This window comes from Drosophila nasuta, chromosome 3 (assembly GCF_023558535.2).
Source record: "Drosophila nasuta strain 15112-1781.00 chromosome 3, ASM2355853v1, whole genome shotgun sequence".
Taxonomy (NCBI): domain Eukaryota; kingdom Metazoa; phylum Arthropoda; class Insecta; order Diptera; family Drosophilidae; genus Drosophila; species Drosophila nasuta.
Window position 1 is genome coordinate 25,833,940 of NC_083457.1, and position 22,178 is coordinate 25,856,117.

At 43.7% G+C, this 22,178-nt stretch overlaps 3 protein-coding genes across 6 annotated transcripts; 2 read left to right on the forward strand and 1 right to left on the reverse strand.

The window, feature by feature from the left end:
• Positions 1 to 124: 124 nt before the first annotated feature.
• LOC132793583 (myb-like protein Q) lies at positions 125 to 4,231 on the reverse strand. Its single transcript, XM_060803581.1, has 2 exons — positions 3,754 to 4,231; positions 125 to 3,109 (listed from the first exon to the last, which is right to left on the reverse strand). Exon 2 carries the CDS (start codon positions 2,982 to 2,984, stop codon positions 879 to 881), a length of 2,106 nt encoding a protein of 701 aa, XP_060659564.1. The 5' UTR covers positions 2,985 to 3,109; positions 3,754 to 4,231; the 3' UTR covers positions 125 to 878.
• Positions 4,232 to 4,964: 733 nt separating this feature from the next.
• On the forward strand, positions 4,965 to 7,557 carry LOC132788516 (glycine--tRNA ligase). Its single transcript, XM_060795975.1, has 2 exons — positions 4,965 to 5,057; positions 5,151 to 7,557. The coding sequence occupies exon 2, from the start codon at positions 5,361 to 5,363 to the stop codon at positions 7,398 to 7,400; it is 2,040 nt and encodes a 679-aa protein (XP_060651958.1). The 5' UTR covers positions 4,965 to 5,057; positions 5,151 to 5,360; the 3' UTR covers positions 7,401 to 7,557.
• A 313-nt stretch (positions 7,558 to 7,870) lies between these two features.
• On the forward strand, positions 7,871 to 21,673 carry LOC132788515 (CTP synthase). 4 transcript variants are annotated; one of them, XM_060795970.1, is made up of 4 exons: positions 7,871 to 8,403; positions 19,032 to 19,202; positions 19,270 to 19,771; positions 20,437 to 21,673. In XM_060795970.1, the coding sequence occupies exons 1-4, from the start codon at positions 8,238 to 8,240 to the stop codon at positions 21,509 to 21,511; spliced, it is 1,914 nt and encodes a 637-aa protein (XP_060651953.1). In that variant the 5' UTR covers positions 7,871 to 8,237; the 3' UTR covers positions 21,512 to 21,673. The 4 variants fall into 4 exon arrangements, with proteins under 4 accessions (XP_060651953.1, XP_060651954.1, XP_060651955.1 ...); XM_060795971.1 differs by lacking the exons at positions 7,871 to 8,403; positions 19,032 to 19,202; positions 19,270 to 19,771; positions 20,437 to 21,673 and adding exons at positions 13,157 to 13,309; positions 16,890 to 17,128; positions 17,389 to 17,538; positions 17,601 to 18,939; XM_060795972.1 differs by lacking the exons at positions 7,871 to 8,403; positions 19,032 to 19,202; positions 19,270 to 19,771; positions 20,437 to 21,673 and adding exons at positions 13,159 to 13,309; positions 16,893 to 17,128; positions 17,389 to 17,538; positions 17,601 to 18,939.
• Positions 21,674 to 22,178: the final 505 nt, after the last annotated feature.

A 22,178-nucleotide genomic window follows, 5' to 3' on the forward strand; every position in this document is an offset into this window, starting at 1 on the left:
TTACAATTAGTTAAAATGGATTTAAAACTAAATTCCCTTAGCTTATATTACTTTAGGAAATAAAAACAGAAATGTTTTAAAATTTTAAAATTTATTAAAGAAAAATTTGGATCGCAGATTATTTATTAAATTGCTTACTTAAATGTACATAAACAAATATTTATTTATGCATGCCAACTGGTGTTAGATATTATTTTCCACATGTAGAATAAAAGAAAAGATTTCCTTAATACGTACAATAGTAAATAGAATTATTAACGACCAAAAAATACCGCACAACATTCAATTTAATTGTTACCCACTAGCAAAAAAATGAACCAAATAGTAAATAACTTTTTTTGATAAATTTAAAATGAATTTTGGTAAATTTTCATAATCCTTTTCCATGACTTTCAACGTTAGTTTCTTACATCGATAGAATAGAAAACATTTGTACTTATGTAATTATTTATTGAATACATTCAAATCGTTTTTGTTTTGTTTGTTTGTCTTATATCGAAAAACAAGTTAACTAACATATACCAAATACATAGACTATATTAATATTTAAATTCAGTGTACAAATTTGTGTGGTACACAATTAACAATTGCTATCAATTAATATCTATAGAAATCGTCGCATTTCGAGAAGTTTTTCAGTTTTTTGTTGTTTTAAATGCAATATTAGTAATTGTAGTCCAACTATTTTTGGAAAGGCTTATTGCAAAGGCATTAGGTCAACATAGTAATAGTAGTAGTAGTAGATTATTTCCATTCCACAACATTGTTATATAGTATTCTGTAATATCGTTAAGTGTATTCGAAACCGATTCGATTGGCAAATCCATGCGATTAAATAAGTGTCATAAAATAAAGTTAATGCTAAAAAAAAGTTGATGTCATTCGGGTCGTCCGACTTCTTTCTGCTTGAACTTGGTCGAGTACTTGTAGAAGTCGGACATCTCAAAGGGTTTGGTCACCTCCTTGTACGGCTGAAATGTGGCCTGCTGCACCACAGTCATGTTCTTCGGCGACTCGATGCGAATATCGGGCGACAAACTGGCTGCCGCTGCAACTGTCGCTGTGACCACAGTCAACGGTGGCGACACCAGCGCAGTGGACAAGTTGTTGTTAACATTCGGACTGTTATTATTGTTATTGTTATTATTATTGTTGTTGCTGCTGACTGGTGGCGGACGAGGCGGCGGCGTTGGCTGCTGGCTGTGATTGGGCTTGGGCGGCAGATGCCTAAATGGCGGTATATCAAGTGGCTCCAGCGCATACGACGTGGATATGCCCACAGTCTGTTCCATGGCATTCAGATACGAGGTGGATTGACTGAGCTTGGCAAACCGTTCGTCTGCATGCTGCAACGCCTTGGCATTGCCAGCTGCCGCATAGCCAGCTGGCGCATAATTGTGCGTGCCACGCTGCCCCGACATCGAGTAGTGTCTGCCGGACACCGACATCGATTGCGAGGAGAGTTTAATGCGCGGCTTGGCGGCACCTGCTGAGGCTGCGGCTGCGCTGCTGCCATTGCTGCTCACCGGACTGTGTGCCGAGGATTCGATTTGACGCACCACTGCTGGCCCGTCCAGTGACGATTCCAGCCACTGCTTGGACTTGGGCTTCTTCTCGATGGTCGTCGAGCACAACGAGATCTCATCGAGTGGCTTGCCAGCCTTGCTGTTGTAGCGTTGCAGTGGCGCCGCCAACATGTCGCTCGAATGCGATTTGGTTTCCGCTGCCATGGCGTTCATAGCCTGATTCTGCGACTGCTGCTGATGTGGATGCGGTGGCGTCAAGGCGGCAATATGCGATTGTGAACGCCAGCGATATTGCTGCTGTTGATGCTGTTGCACGCTCTCCATCTCTACGGACATGTAACTGGGCGCCAGCGAAATGGCATCGAGTTGTCGCTGATGCTGTTGATGCTGCAACGAGGATTGCTCGTAGCTAATGGCGCTGGGCGAGGCAAGGGGCGACACATACTTCTTGATGTTCTGACTCGATTTGATGAAGCCACCCTCGCTGTAGCTCTGATGTGTGGGCGACAAATAATACTTGTCGCACTGCACAATGATGGGTTGTTGCTGGGGCGCCACATGCTGTTGCCTCAAGGTGGCCACGTTCGACGAGTTGGCCGAGTACATCGAGATGACATCGGTCTGCGAGCGTTGCTGTTGCTGCTGCTGTTGATAGGCAAAAGCATCCATGTGATGCAGCAGCAGATGTTGTTGTTGCTGCTGCTGTTGCTGTTGTGGCAACTGTTGTCGCTGTGCCGTCTGTGCTGCGTACTGCATCTGTATCTGGGCGGTGGGCGTGGGTGTGGGACGCTTCTTGAGGGCGCTCTTCACATGCGGATGCTGCTGCGACTGCTGCTGTGCCACGCCTATGACCAGCATATCGCCCATGCCGCCACCGCTGCCAGCTGGCTGATAATTATCATACTCGGAGCTGCGATTCGAATGCGTCTCCGAGTGTCGATTATTGTTGATATTATTGTTGTTATTAATGGTGTTGTTGTTGTTGGTGATGTTGTTGTTGCTGCTTGTACTCTGTTTGCGCCGCAACAGAGCGCTCCCGTTGTTGTTGTCCTTGCCCAGTTGTTGCAACTGCTGCTCATGCTTATACTGCTGCGCCAACTGGGCAAAGAACTCATTGATCGTCATATGCTCATAGTTGCCATGAATGATGGCGGCTTCATGCTTTTGGATCTGCTGGAGCAGCCAGCTCTTCTCGCTTAGGCGCAACTCAAGGTTTTGCTTACGCGCTTCCAGCGATTCTCGCTTACTGCTCGTTCCCCGTTCATCAGGAGCATGTGCGAGATTTCCGCTAGACGCGGAAGTACTACTTGGGCCAACATTATGATTGTTGTCAATACTATTAGCGTAATTGTTGTTATTGTTGCTAGTGTTGCAAAGGGGGGTGATTCGGTTATGCGTTGCCAGTTCCTCATTTTGAATACTGGCCATAGTCCTCGTCCGTGGCGATTTTAATTGCATTGCCCAGCACTGGACTCCATGAGTAGACTGCTTCGTTCAAACATTTATCGAGAATAATCGCTTACATTTATCGGATGATTAGCGGTGGTTGCGGTGCAAATGATTGGTTGGTTGGTTGGCTGATCCTAGAAAGACATTAAGCAGTCTTCATTCAATCAAATGTTCTCGATCAGCATCACAATTTAAAACATAGTTTGGAGTTAGCATTAAATTTTGTAATTTCTGTTTTTGTTTTTACTTTTTGTTTGTTAGAGAGACGTGCACAATATAAAGCTTATTAAGAGTCGTTCGTTGTGTACAGCTTCAACATCAAGTTGCCTTTACCACCTGCACCACAACCACTGCCAAAAAAAATAGAGTTCAATGAAACTGTTCCCAGAACGAAACATACATAATGGGGAAATATGTATTTTATACCCACATCCAAATAACACGCGAGAAATGTACATAAATACATACATATGTAAAAATATGACGTATAAATTTAAATACGCACAGTGGTGTGTTTTCAATTGAAATGGTAAACTGTACAAGGTGATAAGAGCCACACACACACACACAAAGACAGGTTCCAAGGGCAACAACTACATTTAAAATGCTCCCAAAAAAAAATGCAAATGCAGCATTCAAAACATAATTAATTCCAAACAAATAATAGCGAAAAGCAAATGAAGGTATTTATGTAAGTATTTACATATGCAGCTGTGTATGAATTAATGCTTATGTATTTGTGTACATATGCTATCATAGTATGTAAGTGTGTACTCACCAATAGACGCCGTTGTCTTCTTCGTTGCCTTGTTTTTGTTGCCCAGCCTTAATTTCGATGTTGCTGTTTACAAATACTCCGGCTTTCCTTTTTTCTTTCGTGTTATTAATGCTGTATATACGCCATCTGAGCAGAAAAAGCAGCAGAGGCCAGTTGCCCACAGTGTGCACACACCTGGTGACCTGGTGAGCACTTTGTTGTGTCTTTTGTTTTTATATTAGACAGAAATGCGGTCGCATAGCGTCGTCGCTGACGACACGGCGTCGTCACTTTTTTTTCGTCTTACACCAGCTTCTTAAGCAATTCACGAACACACTAACGTTTGCACATGTTAAACCCTTTTATTTCATAAACTTTTAAACGAATAAACAGTTTAGCAAATACTTGTCGCTTTTAAATAATTGAAGCAATTATTTAATTGATAAAATGAAGTTGAAAAAACGAAATGAGAAGAATGCTTCCTGGGGGAGCTAATAAAGAACAAAAACTGGTGCTGGAGAAATATCGATGACAACTCTTATGTGCATCGATGTTTCTCCAGCTCGCTCATTGTGAGCACATGCTGCTTATCGAATAGTGGTATTTTATTCGCCTCTTTTTCAAAATTGTTTACAATTATTTTCTTTAATTAACAATAAAAATAATTAGGTTTGCGCGAAAAATAAAAAAAAATCTCTGCATGAGTCTAGTTGTATATTTAAATAATTAATTAATTATACAAAGCTTCAAATATTTTGTTTTTATACCAAAAACCAATTGGTCAATCTGGTGAAAATATATCGATGTATCGTAAACTGATAAATAACACTCAAAAGTAACTATTTTTTACAAGATAAAACAAAAAGTATAATGGTAATTTTTAAGCAAATAATATATAATTGAGCTAATAATAATAATAGGTAATATAATTGCTTCAATTATTATTTGTTAATAACCGCTAGTAATATATTGCCCCATAAGAACAAATGCCCACACACGTCAAATTTGGCTACTATTGAGCTGCTTGAATACGAAGTTGTAGTGTTGTTAATAGCATACAACAGCAACCGTTACGACGGGGTCAAATTTAAATGATATATACCATTCAATATGAGTATCATTCGGCTTCAAACTATGCAATGGGAGTTACTAAATAGCTAAATTTGTAATTTAAATAAATGCTATTGGAAAAAAGAGAAAAACACATAATGCCCACACACGACACAATTGACCGGCGTTGCAGCACGCCAGCTGTTGGATGGTGAAGTTGTAGTGTTGTACAACTAGCCGCATTCTATTGTGAATCATCCAACAGGCAAGTGAAGGTATTGTTCGCGAAGCATTCTCCTAAGTCTTCAATCAAAAATTACATAAATTTACGCTGTTAATTGTTTAAAAAATAACATATGTCATTGCAGTTGTTTAAAGCGCTCCCCAACTTGCGTGGCGCACGTGGAATTCTATCGCAAATTCAACGACAAACAAAAACGTGGAGTTGGCGTGAGACAATTGCCAACCAAGCAGCTTTTTCAACCAGTTCAATCGTCTCCTCCTCTACCCCCAAAGTCTGGGGCACCACAAAACAAAAACGCAACGTTAAATTACGTTCAGCAACAGCAGAGTACATCATGTCAAATCCAGAGATTGAAAAACAACTCGCTCCACTGCGAGAGCGAGTCCAGGAGCAGGGCAACCTAGTGCGTGAGTTGAAGGCCAGTGGAGCCCCTGAATTGGATGTGAAGAAGGCGGTGGCTGAGCTCAAGGCTCGCAAGAAGGTGTTGGAGGACAAGGAATTGGCTCTGACGCCCAGCGTGGTGAGCTTCGATCGTGCCCGCATGGAGGATCTGGTGAAGCGTCGCTTCTTCTACGATCAGAGCTTTGCCATATATGGCGGCATCACCGGCCAGTATGATTTTGGTCCCATGGGCTGTGCCCTCAAGTCCAACATTCTGACACTGTGGCGTCAGTTCTTTAGCCTGGAAGAGCAAATGCTTGAGGTGGATTGCTCCATGCTGACGCCAGAGCCAGTGCTGAAGGCTTCGGGACATGTGGAACGCTTTGCTGATCTGATGGTCAAGGATGTCAAGACAGGAGAATGCTTCCGACTCGATCATTTGATCAAACAGGCGCTTGAGAAGCTCAGCAAGGCAAAGGACGCCACGCCAGCGTTGCAAGCAGAATGCGAGGACATCATCATCAAGCTGGATGGTCTCAACAAACAGGAACTGGCCGATGTGCTGGCCAAGTACAACATTAAATCCCCGCTGACTGGCAACGATTTGACCGAACCCATCGAGTTCAATCTGATGTTTGCCACCCAAATTGGACCCACTGGTCTGGTGAAGGGTTTCCTCCGTCCCGAGACTGCTCAGGGCATCTTTGTGAACTTCAAGCGTCTGCTGGAATTCAATCAGGGTCGTCTCCCATTCGCGGTGGCTCAAATAGGCAATTCTTTCCGTAATGAGATCTCGCCACGTTCGGGTTTGATTCGTGTGCGTGAATTTACGATGGCGGAGATCGAACATTTCTGTGATCCCGCGCTTAAAGATCATCCTAAGTTCAGCAATGTGGCCAGCGAGCTCTTGACGCTTTACTCCGCCTGCAATCAAATGGACGGCAAGTCGGCACAACAAGCCACCATTGGCGACGCCGTGGCCAATAAACTGGTGGCCAACGAGACGTTGGGTTACTACATGGCCAGGATACAGCAGTTCCTGCACGCCATTGGCATTAAGCCGGAGTGCTTGCGCTTCCGCCAACACATGGGCAACGAGATGGCGCATTATGCCTGCGATTGCTGGGATGCCGAGATCTTGACCTCTTACGGTTGGGTTGAGTGCGTCGGCTGTGCCGATCGCTCTGCCTACGATCTCAGCCAGCATTCACAAGCAACAGGTGTGCGTCTGGTGGCCGAGAAGCGTTTGCCTGCTCCCAAGACCGTCGAGGTCAGCGAAATTGTGCCCAACAAGCAGACACTAGGCAAAACGTTCAAGAAGGATGCCAAGGCCATCACTGAAGCACTGGCCAAGCTCTCGCTGGACGATATCAAACAAGTGGAAACACAACTGGCGGCTGGTGGACAGTATAAACTTACATTGGGCGATGGTGCCAGCCACGAGCTGGGCAACGAAACAATTTCCGTGAAGCATGCCACAAAGACGGTGCACGTTGAGGAGTTTATCCCCAGTGTGGTGGAGCCTTCCTTTGGCATTGGCCGCATCATGTACGCGCTGCTGGAGCACAGCTTCCAGTGTCGCGAGGGCGACGAACAGCGTTGCTACTTCACGCTGCCACCAATAGTGGCACCTATCAAGTGCTCCATCTTGCCGCTGTCCAACAATGCCGAATTCCAGCCGTACACACAGAAATTGGCCGCAGCCTTGACGAAGGCGGAACTGTCACACAAGGTGGATGACTCGAGTGGCTCGATTGGACGTCGTTACGCGAGGACCGATGAGATTGCCATTCCCTATGGCATCACAGTTGATTTTGATACACTGAAGGAGCCGCATACGGTGACGTTGCGTGATCGCAACACCATGAAGCAGGTGCGTTTGGCCTTGGATGCTGTTGTGGGCGTTGTGAAGGATCTGGCAACAGCGCGTCTCAGCTGGTCGCAGGTGCTGGAACAGTATCCGGCTTTTGAGCAGCAGGAGACTACCAAATGAATGACAACCATTTGAATACGCAACATCAAACTCACGCTCACTTGTTACATATAGCTGCTATGTATTGCATTTAAAATACTCCCATTTTTTATTACTTGCTTGAATTTTGAAAAATAAATGCTTACCCTCGCTACAATTGTCCCAAATTAAATGTTTTATTTAAAGAAAAAAAGAAAATCATAATATAGCTCAACGTTTTCAAAATATGTTCAAATGTAACGGCTAAGCGTTGTTTACCAACACTGTAATCTCAGTGCACAGCAAATTAAAAAATCAGACTATGAATTAAAATTGTCACAATTTTAAGCGTAATGAATTTTTCCACAATAGCTTAAATGAGTTTGCATTGTAAACAGTTTGAAATTCACTTAAATAAATAATGTTTGCTTGCTGTATTTACTTGATATATTGTGACCTATCGTGTGTGGGCCGCATAAACACATGGCGTTGCTGACTCGTGTGAGTGGCAAATTGTTGGTTAACCTCCTTCTGCAGCAAGTTAAGCAGCAGCAACACCAGCAGCAGACAAGAGTAACCATCTCTGCATATTTCGCGCCTTCTTTAATTGAATACTATGTAAAAAAAGAGAAAATTGTAACATCATGTGTTTGTAAGCAGCAGCAAAACAGCAAAATCAAATCAAATCAAATACACACAAGTTGTTGTTGTGTTTTATTGTGCGTGTGTGAGCGTGCGCGCTCAAATAATAAATTTGCAAGAGCAACACCGATACGCCGTCGTCGTAGTCGTTGCCGCCGCTGTCGTGATTTGCCGCGTGGTCAGCTGCTCGTTGAACACTCCACCAGTTATAATAATAATAAAGTGAATCTAGACAAAATGAAATACATTTTGGTAACAGGAGGTGTTATTAGCGGTGTCGGCAAAGGAGTTATCGCCTCCTCCTTTGGAACATTGCTTAAGTCCTGTGGCTTGGATGTGACATCCATTAAAATTGATCCCTACATTAATATCGATGCAGGCACATTTTCACCTTACGAGCATGGTAAGTTTATTGCAACATATTCTAAATGAATACATAAGTAGGAGGTATATACGATATGTGTCTAAAAACAAAAAAAAAATGCTATAGGAAAAGAAACGTCGCAATACTATTTCAATACGTATCCGCATCATAAACGTGGGCAAATTGTTTGGCACTTTTTCAATCTCTTTTCGATGTGTGTGCGTGTGTTTGTGTAAGTGAGAGAAACGACGGCAGCAAGAAGAAGAGTTTGTTGTCGGTTTGCAATTTTGTTGCTTAAAGGCTGTTACGTTACGTGACGTTACGTTGTCTCTACAACATAACGCATACAAGTATAGTCAAACTACATAACTACACACGCACAGATACATCTGTGTTCCGGGAGCACACCAACAACAAATGTTACCCTAACACGTGTTCCGGCTGGTGTTATTTGTTTGTGTAAATTACCCAACAAACCAAAGTTCTCATTAGTCTGTGCCCAACAAACAAAATCTTATCGGCTTCAAAATGCAAACAGTGGTTGTTTTTTTACAAAAACACTTTTTACTACAAAAACACTTGTTACAATTACCTTATCTTAGTTTATTGTAAGCTACAAATATTTGTAAGCTAAAAATCTTATTATATAACGATAAATAAACATTGAGTCTGAAGTAGTTTTATTGCATAATTTATATCATAATAAATAAATACAAATATACTTAATCATAGTTATTTCATTTATATTGTTTCAAATTTAACTTAAAAATTGAATTATTGGCTTGATTTCTATTAATCAAATATAATTTAAGTGGCAATAAAATTGTGAATTGGTTCATAATTGATAGAATAATATACTATTATTTATTTTATTGCTTTAAAGTGCAACAATAAAAATCTAGATAGTCGCCTAAAATCAAAAGTACACGTGCTGATAAGTAACAATAAAACCTGAAATTTATATTCAGTTTCGTAATACGGCTGATCATCAAACATTTTCAATTACTATCGCACTGTAGGTACATAATTGTACTATGTATGAATATATGTACATACCTATGCACATTGTGCAACCTGGCAACTTTGTAGCAACACACACAAATACTATTATCGCTGCATTCCTTTTGTCGGCGTCTTCGTTATTCGTGCTTGACATTGAAAACGAAAGTTTGTATTTTCTTTTCAGTCTGAGTTTCTCTGCAATTTGCTCTCTTTGCTTGTGTTCGACTTGTTGTTGGGCGAGTCTGTCTGCGGATGTTTCCTGTTCAGTGTTGAGTGTTATATACATAAGTATATAAGTATAAGTACTTGGCAGCCAGACAATTTCTTCAATGAGCGCATATGTTCTTTTTGTGCTTCGTTTATTTCTCTCTTAAATTCAATTACAGAAAGACAAAGTTTCATTATTTCGCTCTTTGCTTGCTGTGATCAACATCATCAACAAATCATATAATCAAAATGAAAATTTTAAAGTTTTCTGCAAACTCGATTAAAACTGGCGAGGGTTATTCCATACACTAATCACACATGTTTAGAACCCTTAACACCCGCAAAAAAAAAGGAAACTTCTCCCCCAAGTTGATTGAGTGATTGAAGATTCCAGTTGTGTTGTATGCAGCAGTTGCCAACTGCAAAGCGTCCTTTATGGTTTGGTGCAAAGCGACAATGCAATTATTACCCCATGTTGGTGTTCGAGTACACACGTGTGAGTCGCGTGTATGGCATTCGCTACAATTCGGATATGTATGCTTTTGTATTTGTTTGTAGGTGTGAGAGAACTGTGCGTGTAGGTTGCATATACATATATATGTGTGCGAGTAGTGCAGGCGTCATTGGGGCTTATTGCACGACGCATTTGGCAACGCATCAAATGCATTGCACATTTAATTTGCAATGTGGATGCTTTGCATGTACACTATGCTCCGTTTTAATAATGAGATTACATTTCACTTATATTTTATATTTTTATCTCTTAAAATAAATTTAATATTAAAAATTTTATAAATTGCGCTATTCAATGAGTATTATGTTCACATTATTACATTAAATATTAAATAATATATACACATTAAATACATACAGTTTGTAACTGCATATTTCAGATGCGAATTTTGGCACGTTTTATATATTGTATGTGGAGTGGGGGGTGGCAGAAGCGCATCAGCCACATGTTGCCTACCACCGTTGTCGTCATTGATGGTGGGTGGTTGTTACGATAACCAATCCAACCTCCCGCCCACCCGCATTTTCTCCAATGTCCAGCACGGATTACTGTCTGCTGCCTGTCATTTACATTTTTCGCTTGAAGCAACTGTGCACTCGCTCCCTCTCGCTCGTCGAATGCATGCTCTCTGTTTTTGGGGGGTCGTTTGAATTGCATTTTGTGTGCAGTCTTTGCTCATTTATTGTGAGAGCTTTGTGCTCTGGAATGGGCTATGGAGTTGACTGCGAAGCCAACGTCGACAGCAGCAGTGGCAGAGCTCATGCGTGTGTGTGCGTGTTGTGCTTCATTTGTTTTGCGTACATTGCGAGAATGGCAGTGGAATGAGTGGGAGGGGTACACACGCAACGAGCATGGCAACCCTGCTGTTACCCATCGTCATCACCATCCGTGGTCGCCTGGCAAAAGTTTGGGCTTTTCATCAACTACATCACCAGCAGCCAACATTGTTGTTGGTTATCTTTCGCTCGAGCTGAAGCTTTTGTGCGTATTTGCTGCTGCTCCTTCTTCATTTTTGCAATTCCCTTCTGTCGTCCATTGGGCACCTAAGCGTTTTAAGTCTCTCGCTTGCTTGCTCGCTCTTTTAGTTGTTGTTGCTGCTTCTTGGCCTCCATCATCGTCGCGTCAACATTGTTAGCAGCTGTTGCTCTTTGCGTTCTGCTGCCCACCACTTGTCCGTTGTCTCTTCCCTCCCCCCACTCACACACACACAGAGACCGTTGTTGGTCGGCATATGTTGTTTCTTTCACTGTTCGCGCATTCCGTTTTACTCACGTTTTTCGACTTCGACTTCAACAACAACAATAACGACAATAATGTGCAAAAAATTAAACGGAAAATACAATTTCGCTGCTGCTGCTGTTGTTGCTGTTGCGGCAGCAATTTCAGCAGGATGTCGCTGCTGCTACGCGTTAGCCAAGCGCGCTCACTCCTCTACCCCCACTGCACTCCCCCCTTTTGCAATTAGATGTGTGTATGTGTGCTCATTTACATATATACACGTACATACATATGTGCATATGGCTGCTTACATAAGTATTTCAGTATATTTGCGGCGAGTTGGCAGCGCTGGACAGACACGCTGGTCAAGCTGTGGTGCTGTCAGCCTGCTGATGAGCAGGAGCATGTTGTGGAGAAGAATGGAAAGGGGCCGAGTGCGGATTTTAAGCTACTCAAAATGAAAGCTAATGCTTCATTTTGCTGCTATATGCGATTCTGCAGCTTCTTTCGTTTCCATTTCCATTTGTAATGCCACTTTCCCATTTGTCTAGGGGAGTGGGGGACATAGGGGGACATGGTAATTAACGCCCGACGGCTGCAGCAGCCAACTGCTGCCAGGGCTGAAGAGGCGAGGCGGAGCAGTGGCGAAGCAGGCAGGCAGTCAGTCAGCCATTGAAGCAGCTTGCTGCCAAGCTACCAAAAATGTTGCCACGGCAAAATGTCTGCGTGCCACAGCGACACAGGCCCAAAAAAAAAGCAACAAAAAAAACCATTCGCTATTCGCCATCGTCGTCAGCCGGCGATTCATTTCAGCGTTGCACGCTGGCTTTGGCTGCCTCACTGCTGACTGGCTGGCTGGCTGCCTCATGCCACATGCTTTTGCTGACTGCTGCCTGCCTCCTGCCTGTCTGCCTCCTGTCGCGTGATTTTAACGAGCCTCCCATCTCTCCATGGTTTATGCTTTTCGCTCGCTCGTTCGCTCGCTTCCGCGCGTTGATTGTCGTTGCTGTTGTTGCTTTTACTGCTTCTGCTGCTGCTGCTGCTGTCGACGTCGCGTCGTCGTCGTCGTTGTCGTTTTTGCGCATGCAACAGCAACAACGGCAGACCAGGCCAGCGACACCTCACACCCGCTCCACACACACACACACATACACGTACACAGCGAGACAGCATGTGTGTGTGAGTGTGTGCGTGCCTGACTAGCCGGCAAATGCCGCGCGCAATAAATGCCCAAAAGCAGCAGCAGCAACAACAACAACAGTAACAGCAGCAGGCTGCCAGACTGCCAGTCAAGTCAGCAACGACGACGGCGGCTGTTTTTAGCGTTTGTGCGCGCCCCCCAAAACACATTCGAGACACACACACACACACACATACATATATATGTACACAGCTATAGCTGTATATGCATGTGTGTGTGTGTGTGTGTGTTTGTATGTCTGTCGCAAAAGCTTGTGGCGTGGCTTTGGCTCTGCCAGCTCTGCTCTGCTCTGCCTGCCTGCTTGCTGCTGCTGCTGCCTGGCGTTTTTTGCGTTTCTGTTTTTTGCCTGCCTGCCTGCCTGCTGTTGTTGTTGTTGTTGCTGTTGCTACTGCGTTGTTGTTGCTGCTGCTTCTGCTGTTAGTTGGCACGTTTTGTTGGCTCGCTGGCTTTTGGGCTTGGGCTTGGGCTGGCTGGCTGGCTTGCTTTGGCTCTGACTCTGACTCTGGCTATGAGACTGCTGCTGTTGCTGCTGCAGCCTGTCGCGGTCGCCATGCCACGCCACGCCACGCTCGCGCGCTGCGACGGCGGCGGCTGTTGCTGTGGCGGTGGCGGCGCTTCGCACTTTGCTCTGCTGAATTTTCAATTTCAGTTGTAAGCTGACTGCAATCAGCAGTGGTTCGTTCGCTTCGCCCCATTTCGCTGTCGCTATCGCTTGCTCGTCGCTCTTTATTTCTGTTGTGTTTTGGGTTCTCGCTTCGGTTTTCTCGTTTCGTTTACGGCCGTTTTTCGCCGGACTATCGACGGTACACCAACACACACACACACACACACACGCTCTCTCACACATTCACACACAGTCTGTCGAACTGTCGTCATAGTTAGTGTCGCTTTTTTTTTGGCAAATATTATAAGCATGACACCCACTGTCCTCTGTCCGCCGCTTGCTACTGCTGCTGTTGTTTGTTGCCCCTGCCACACCGCCCACGCAGCAAGTTCGCGCATTTTGTGGCTCGCGCGCGAATTTTGCATGTGTGTGTGTGCCACACACACACACACACACACACACTTTACATGGCAACACACACTGTGCGTGTTTTATTGATTTTGTGGCACAACAAAAGCCTGCGTCAACTTTTCCCAACTGCAGTTGAGCCGACCCCATCTATATACACATACATACATACATACATATACATTCACCTAAACCTGGCTGCCTGCAACATTTCGCTGCAGTTGCTACTGCAACTGATTAACAACAGTTTACGGCAAATTAAATGCTCATCATTAGCTGCAATTTCGATTTCGGCTTCAAGAAGTGTCAGTGATTAATACAATACAATACAAGTTGATTGCATATCATTGTTAATTTACTGCAGTCAAGAAGCTGCAACATTTTGCTGCAATTTAATGTGATTAAAAACAGCTTATGAAGAATTTAAAAGCTTCACTTAGTGGCTGCTACTCAATTTGCTCAGCTGATTTATTGTGCTATGTGTTAACTTGAAAATACTTTAAATGCCAATAAAGCTTTATCAACTACTGCAAATAAGCTAAATGAAGAAATAAGCTAAGGAAATGAAGTGAACAGAAGCAACATTGGACTTAAAATGTTATTGATTAAAAGTGAAAAAGTTCTTTTAATTTAATGCTGTCAAACTCTGTTTAAGCTCCAATATCAACTGAATAGATAACTATATTAAAAAATGTTTATTGAAACAATTCTAATGCATCTTTGCAACTTAATTGCACTTATCTGTAATCTAAAGTAACTGCATTTAAATCAAACCGCATTAAATTAGAACAAATTCTGCATTTAGCTGAATTCTTGTATTCTTAGGCTATGCAGAGTTTATTCATTTTATCAAGTATTTTGGGTAGTTGCAGTTGTCAGAAATAATGAAAGTCATAACACAAATTAAGACACATTATTTTGCCTACTCATTTAGCTGCAGTTTTTTGGGAAGTTAACAGCTAAATATGAAAAATTTTAGCTAAATATTGCAGCAGCAATTCCTGCTTAAGAAATTCCTAGTTCCAGTTGTCAGAAATAATGAAAGTCTCAGGAATTCATAAATTAGCTACATTTTAATATAGCTGCCACAAATTAGGACACATTATTCTGCCTACTCATTTAGCTGCAGTTTTTTGTGATGTTAACAGCTAAATATAAACAAATTGCAGCTAAATATTGCAGCAACAATTCCTTGTTGCAGTTGTCAAAGATAATGAAAAGTTGTCTCATTCTAGCTGTAAATGTTAACTTAATTTGTAGCAGCAACTCTTGCCTGAAAACATTTTGTCAGGGATGATTAAGAGCCTTATCATATTAGCAGTAAAGTGGCTGCACTTTTGATCCAACTTCAACTGGAATCGCAACATATGCGATCTTTTATCATGCCACATCTAGGCGCACTGACCCATAAGCGTACAATGTGTGGCAGCCTTAGCTGGCAACGTTATAACTGCTGTGCATTATTTTTGAGGCCAATTGGCCTGAAACTGAACTGAATGGAACTTTTGCCTGCTTATAACTTTATTGGCGCTGTGAATTTCTTGGCATTGGAGCAAAAGCAAGCAAAGCACCTCAGCAGCAGCAGCAGCAGTTGGAGCAGCAGCTGGCCCAGCTCATTCTACATACCACACTCCCCCCTCCCCACTCCTCTGTCACTGGCTCTGCCTGCACCTCCTACCTCCCTCCCTCCCTCGCTTGCTGCTGTAGCACATAAAAACGGCAGCAGCGGCAAACGGCAACGACGAAAACGAAAATTTAACGACTGCGCAACGTGACGCATTATTTGTCTGCGCTGCCCCGTTGCCTCTGCCTGCCCGCTGCTGATGCCTCTGTCAGTTACTGTTGTTGCTCTTGTTGTTGTTGTTGCCGGTTCCCCGGTTTGGCGTCTGGCCTGCTGCCTGCTGCCTGCTTTGCTTTTGCCTCTGCTGCCTGCGTCTCTTTCAGCAGTTGAGCCGTTTCAGCCTGCAGCAAGCTTGCCGCAGACTCGCGCCGCCAGAAATTGCTTTTGCTTGCTTTCAGGCTGGCTGGAACTTGAACGATCTACTAGCTCCCCTTGCTCCCCCTTCTCCCTGTTCGCCTCACGCTGCTGCCGTTTTAGTATTTCGCACTCTGTGCACGCGGCGGCGACAGCAGCAACAACAACAACAACAACAGCAGCAACAACGACTGCAAGCATTTTTGCATGACTGACTGGCTATGGCTGAGTCTGACTCACTCACACACACACACACACACTGGCGCGCTCACTCACTCACACACAAACACAGACAGTCGCAGAAATGCGCCAGTTTGTGTCGAACTGTTGGAAAGGGGGGTAAAGAAGAAGGTGGAAGGCTGGCTGGCTGTCGCAGCCTGGCGTGTGTTTATAATTTGATTTCGCTTCTTTCTTTCTCCGCTTCGTAGTGCTGTCGCTGTTGTGTGTGTGTGTACGAGTGTGTGTGATGGCGAAGCAGCATTTCCTGTCGCTGTCGCTGCTAAAAACCGCTGCCTAGGCCTACGAACGACTTTGTGGACGATAGCGAAGCACACGCACACCAAGACACTGGAGAGGGGGACAGTGCGGGGGGGTTAGCCGTCTGCCGCATCTGCTGCAAAATTCGCTGGCAAGCCAAAAGCAACAGCAACTGGCAACTGGCTGCAGCAATGGCAACCTCGCAGGCCACGGAATCTTAATGAAGTTATTGTGTTGAGTCGCCCAGTGTTGTTGTTGTTGTTGTTGTTGTTGCTGCTGCTGTTGCTGTTGCGACTGTCCAACTCGTCGCTTTTTTTGTTGCCATTTACATACAAGTATGTCTATCTGTGTGTGTGTTTGTATATAAAGCGTTAAGCTGTTGGCTCGTTGCAACTGCAGCCGAAGCAGTTTTGTAGACAGACTGACCACCCAATTTTCCTTAGGATATTAGCTCAACTGCATTTGTATTTCGCATCGAATTTGAATTCGAATTCGATTATTGAATCAAGTGCCGATTATCGCTTTCTTTTTTGACGATGCATTCGCCAGACTTAGACACTCACACATACACACATATGTAAGAGTAAAGTGGAATGCGTGAGAGCTTTATATCATTTACTGCTTAAGCTTTTGCTGCACAAAGAGCATCTAGTGCAAAGCACGTGGCCAGCAGATCGTACTCTTTCTTCAATAGATAAACATTGTAAATGCAATGGAATCTCTTTGACTTAATTTTAGTTAAAGAGAGCACTGCTACTTAAAGAACTTTACGTACATTCAATGAAGTTCGCCTTCACAGACTAAACTTTGGCGAGAGCAATTATGCGAGCGTGCGTGAGTGTGTGAGAGAGTACCGACGTGAGTGTGCAAGAAGGCGAGCGGTATTTTGAATTTGCATTTCGCATTCGTTTTCAACCAGCAGTTGCGAACGGGCGTGCGTGGGAGCGAACAAACAAACACGCGTTAAAAACGGAACAAAAGCACAAAAGCATAGGCCCGTTAAAATGGCGCCAAAAAAATCAACAATTGTCTTAAATGTGGAGCAATTCATACACGACATCGAGGAGCGGCCGGCGATATGGAATCGCAACTTCCATTGTAACAAGGCCTTTCTCGAGCAAATGTGGGACGAGCTAAGCGGCACCCACAAGCTGCCAAGTAAGTGCGAGTGCAACAACAACAACAAAAGCACTAAGGAGCTACAACTTTTGTACTAGCACAAGACGAAACAAAAAAAAAAGATCAAGCATGTTTGTATTGCCTGCTCGTTCTAGCGCAGAACATGCCAAGCACACTCTTTGGCTCTTCCATGGGAAGAGAATGTCGAAAAATAGTGCGCTCATTGGAAGTTGTGGCTCTAAAGTAGCTTTATTCCCAGAACGGACACGTGACACAACTCAATATGTGCTCATTTCCAGAAATTGTACTCAAAGCCAAGTGGAAGGGACTGCGTGACAACTTCAGAGTCGAGTACAAACGCATTCCACGTGCGGACAACGGCGACTTTATGGTTGATCCTGCCACCTTTGAGTCCAAATGGCTGCATTACTATGCGCTGCTCTTTCTGAGTAAGTAAACTACATTTCCCCCCATATTAATTGACCAATAAGCAACACTTTTGGCCTTGCAGCGGATCACATGCGTCACCGGCTTCCAAAAAATGAGCAGGATCAGTCGTACTACTTCAACCAGCAGAGCGAGGATTGTGAGAAAACGGTTGTGGAGCCGGATTTGACCAATGGACTCATACGCCGGCTGCAGGACAGCGACGAGGACTACGACGAGGATGACATTGATGGGGATGCAGGCGATGCTGGAGGCGATATCAGTGACGGCAGCCTAGATGGGATGCCCACGCCACCTGCGGCTCATCAACAAACTCAGCTGAGCACCACACCATTGGCCACCGGCGCCCTCAAGGCTCAGGAGGAAGCATTTGCCGCCTCCCATCAACATGCGTTGCTCAAGGCGGGACTGCTGCGTGCACAGCTCATGGAACTGGAGTTGGAGAAGGAGGCACAGGATTTGAGTACGAAGTCCACACAAGTTGCACCGCCTATTGCAACGCCAGCAGCGTTGCTGCAGCTGCCTGTTGATCTGGAGCTGCATGCGGCACCGTCGCATTGCTCGCCGCCGCCCGTGGTAACCACAACCACAACCCACAGTGCACTAACCACACCAGCTCAACTGGCGGGCACAGTGCTGGCGCCGGCAACCACAACATCGAGCACCTCAAGCAGTGTGGGCGGCAGCGGAGGAAGTGGAGCGATGGGTGGCAAGCGATCAGTGTCTCCGCCACCATTGTACAACAAGGCGCATCATCCGCTGCCCACAGTGACAGTGGGCCATCATTCGGCATCTGCGGCGGCCAAGGATGATTTTACTGGCGGCACAGTTAGCGGGGGAAATGAGCATCTGAATTTCACACAACACTCCTATGCCAATGGCTTGATACCGGCGCTGAAGCTAAAGCGTCCACGTCTGTCGGAAGACAGCAACTTTAATGGTTCCTCGACGATGGATGTGCCACTGGTGCCAGAGGATGATGACTACCATTACTTGCTCAGCCTGCATCCGTATATGAAGCAACTGACGGCGGCACAAAAGCTGCGCATTCGCACCAAGATACAAAAACTCATCTTTAAGGAGCTGTACAAGGAGGATCTCGAGGAATCGAAGTAGTTTTTGTTGCCACACAGCTTCACACAATGAATATAAAAAGACTGTACATAAGCATCTCCCATTTCCCTATTTGTTCCCCACTTAATTCATAATAAGCAGTTTGTAAGCAGACCTTAGATTTAGTCCATAGATATAGATATCTATGCCATGCGACTTTATCCATTTCTAGTTGAGCGTCGACACCTTGCAACCAGCTGCAGTGGCAGCTTATCTTGGTGTGCGCCATTTAGCTTAAGCTCAAAAACAAAAGATTTACAAATAAACAATGCAGAAATCTTTAATACAAATTTTGCGTTTCCTCCTTTTCCTGTAGTATAGTTCTTTTTTTTTATCTTTTTGTTCTTTTTTTTTAATTATTTTTTCGTTAATTTTTTCGCAGGTGAAGTTTACGTGCTGGATGATGGCGCTGAGGTTGATCTGGATTTGGGCAATTACGAGCGCTTCCTCGATGTGACACTGCATCGGGACAATAACATAACCACGGGCAAAATCTACAGACTTGTCATCGAGAAGGAACGCCGAGGCGACTATCTCGGCAAAACTGTGCAGGGTAAGTAAAAACTATTCAACTCTCTTCAGCTTAACAAAACTCACTCGTTGCCATTTTAAACTTTCAGTTGTGCCACACATAACCGATGCCATCCAGGAGTGGGTGGAGAATGTTGCCCAGACGCCTGTGCAGGGCTCCTCGAAACCGCAAGTTTGCATCATTGAGCTGGGCGGCACCATTGGCGACATTGAGGGCATGCCCTTTGTGGAAGCCTTTCGGCAATTTCAGTTTCGCGTGAAGCGCGAGAATTTCTGCTTGGCTCATGTGTCGCTGGTGCCGCTGCCCAAGGCCACTGGTGAACCCAAGACAAAGCCGACTCAGAGTTCGGTGCGTGAATTGCGTGGCTGTGGCTTAAGCCCTGATCTAATTGTTTGCCGCTCTGAGAAACCTATTGGCTCGGAAGTTAAGCAAAAAATCAGCAATTTCTGTCATGTAGATCCGGATCAGGTTATATGCATACATGATCTGTACTCCATCTACCATGTGCCGCTGCTAATGGAGCAGAATGGCGTTATCGAGTTCCTCAATGAGCGTCTTCAGCTCAATATTGATATGAGCAAGCGAGCTAAGTAAGTAGAAACGAATACATTACTATTCCTAAAATCATTCATAAGATAGATAGATACAAATCACTATGTTTAAAAAATATTATAAATTCATTATTCATTTTGCGTTTAAAATTTAAATCTGTGATATCATTAATATATTCGATTTTGATAATATAAAGTATGTAGTTAGCTTGTCCAACATAGTATTGAAACTTCCCTTCTTATTGCACGATTTTGTAAACTATGTTTTGTAGAAATGCAGCCTCCTAGCCTTACCGCCGAGGCGGTAAATTATTAGTTCAGTCAGTGTGTTAGTGGAAAAAGTACAACTAGAAAGCTTGACCTACAAAATTTTTAATAACCGCTTCTTAGTGCACTATGAAATGTAGTTTTATATTGTGTACAAGTTTCAGCCTCCTAAATCATACCATTAAAGTTGTAAGTTAATAGTTCAGCCTATCAGGAGAAATAGTGTTGTGAATACAACAAATATAGCAAAATAACAAAATAGAAAATATAACATAATTCTTTTTGTAAATTTATAACAAATTATGTTATTGTGTTTAAAAAAATAAATAATATGATTTAGGTTAAATATGAATTACTAAAATGACGCATATTCCATTTTTTTGCTTTACCAACAATCTTTTAACATGTAATCTAATCTAATCTCCTGTTTTTTGCAGATGCTTGCAACATTGGCGGGATCTGGCGCGTCGCTCAGAGACTGTGCGTCGTGAGGTGAACATCGCCATAGTCGGAAAGTACACCAAGTTTACGGATTCGTATGCATCAGTGGTCAAGGCCGTTCAACATGCTGCACTTGCCGTCAATCGCAAAGCGAACTTGATCTTTATCGAGTCATGCCTCCTGGAGCAAGAGACACAACAGAAGGAACCTTCCAACTATCACAAAGAGTGGCAGAAGCTCTGCGAAAGCGATGGCATCCTCGTGCCCGGCGGCTTTGGTTCACGTGGCATGGAGGGCAAGATACGGGCCTGTCAATGGGCTCGAGAGAATCGCAAACCTTTTCTGGGCATCTGTCTGGGTCTGCAGGCGGCGGTCATTGAGTTTGCACGCAATGTTGTTGGCTTGGAGGATGCCAACAGCACAGAGGTTAATCCCGAAACAAAGAATCCGCTTGTGATTGATATGCCTGAGCATCACAAGGGCCAAATGGGCGGCACAATGCGTCTGGGCAAGCGCACCACAATCTTTACGGACAAGCCGAGCATTATACGACAGCTGTACGGCAATCCCAAGTCAGTTGACGAACGTCACAGACATCGTTATGAGGTGAATCCACAATACGTCGAGCAACTGGAGAAATTGGGCCTTAACTTTGTGGGCACAGATATTGAACAAAATCGTATGGAGGTGATTGAGCTGCGCAATCATCCGTACTTTGTGGCCACACAATATCATCCGGAATACTTGTCGCGTCCTCTCAAACCCTCGCCACCCTTCTTGGGTTTGATTTTGGCGTCGGAAGGTCGACTGCAATCCTACATCGATCGCGGTTGCCGGCTATCGCCACGTCAACTGTCGGATGCATCGTCCGATGAGGATGATGTCGTCAATGGCCTGACACGTGTGACAAAGAAATTTGACGCCCTTAAACTTCCTGGTACCGAGGAGAAACCATCGCAATCAGGAATCAAGACAAACGGTTACAATGGCAGCGAAAGTACATCGGACAATGATTTAGGCGCCGCAACTGATAGCGCCTGCGGTGGAGCCATGAGCGATGCCAGCGTTTAAATTAATTCAATCCAATTACACAGTGATAATGATCCACTATTTTAGAGTTATTTTCTAAAATTTGCTTAATCTCCGCAAATATTCTTCAAGTTAGTATATGAATAAAATATGTTTGAATTTTGAGAAATTTGTTAATTTGCCACAAAGCTATTTCAAGTAAATACATATATATTTTTAGATAAAATATAAAAAATTACTTTTGTGTTTATTTTAAAATATGTTATATATTGGGACAAAGGGGAATGAAATATGGTCATGCTAATTCTCTTTTAGTAATTCTAAAATTGAGGTTTATAATCTTGTCAACATAAAGAAAACACAGTTCTGTGGATAATGTGAGATTTATGTGCATTTTAAAAGACTGTAAAAGACTAAGTACTTAATTTTGATGAGCTCCAATTAGAAGAGCTTATTTAATTTGACTATGAGACCCAGTATTTAAAATGAAAATAATGTACATATGAATAGTGCCCAAGATCACTAAAGTAGAAAAGTTGATAAAAAAATATATCCACTCCTGTTACGCTTAATTTGACGTGTTTAATAGACCCGCTAACTTGTCGAGTACTGGGTCTATAATTTCTATCAGACAATTCTTTTTTACAATTCCAACAAACATATTGAGCGATGGGCACGTGACGTTAATACTATTAGTTTGTATCCTCTG

Excerpts from the sequence above, each read along its gene's own strand:
- LOC132788515 (XM_060795970.1), top strand. The coding sequence starts at position 8,238 with ATGAAATACATTTTGGTAACAGGAGGTGTTATTAGCGGTGTCGGCAAA. Across the intron at positions 19,203-19,269 it reads TCTCGGCAAAACTGTGCAGG|TTGTGCCACACATAACCGAT; the intron begins GTAAGTAAAAAC and ends TTAAACTTTCAG. Across the intron at positions 19,772-20,436 it reads GATATGAGCAAGCGAGCTAA|ATGCTTGCAACATTGGCGGG; the intron begins GTAAGTAGAAAC and ends TGTTTTTTGCAG.
- LOC132793583 (XM_060803581.1), bottom strand. The coding sequence starts at position 2,984 with ATGCAATTAAAATCGCCACGGACGAGGACTATGGCCAGTATTCAAAAT.
- LOC132788516 (XM_060795975.1), top strand. The coding sequence starts at position 5,361 with ATGTCAAATCCAGAGATTGAAAAACAACTCGCTCCACTGCGAGAGCGA.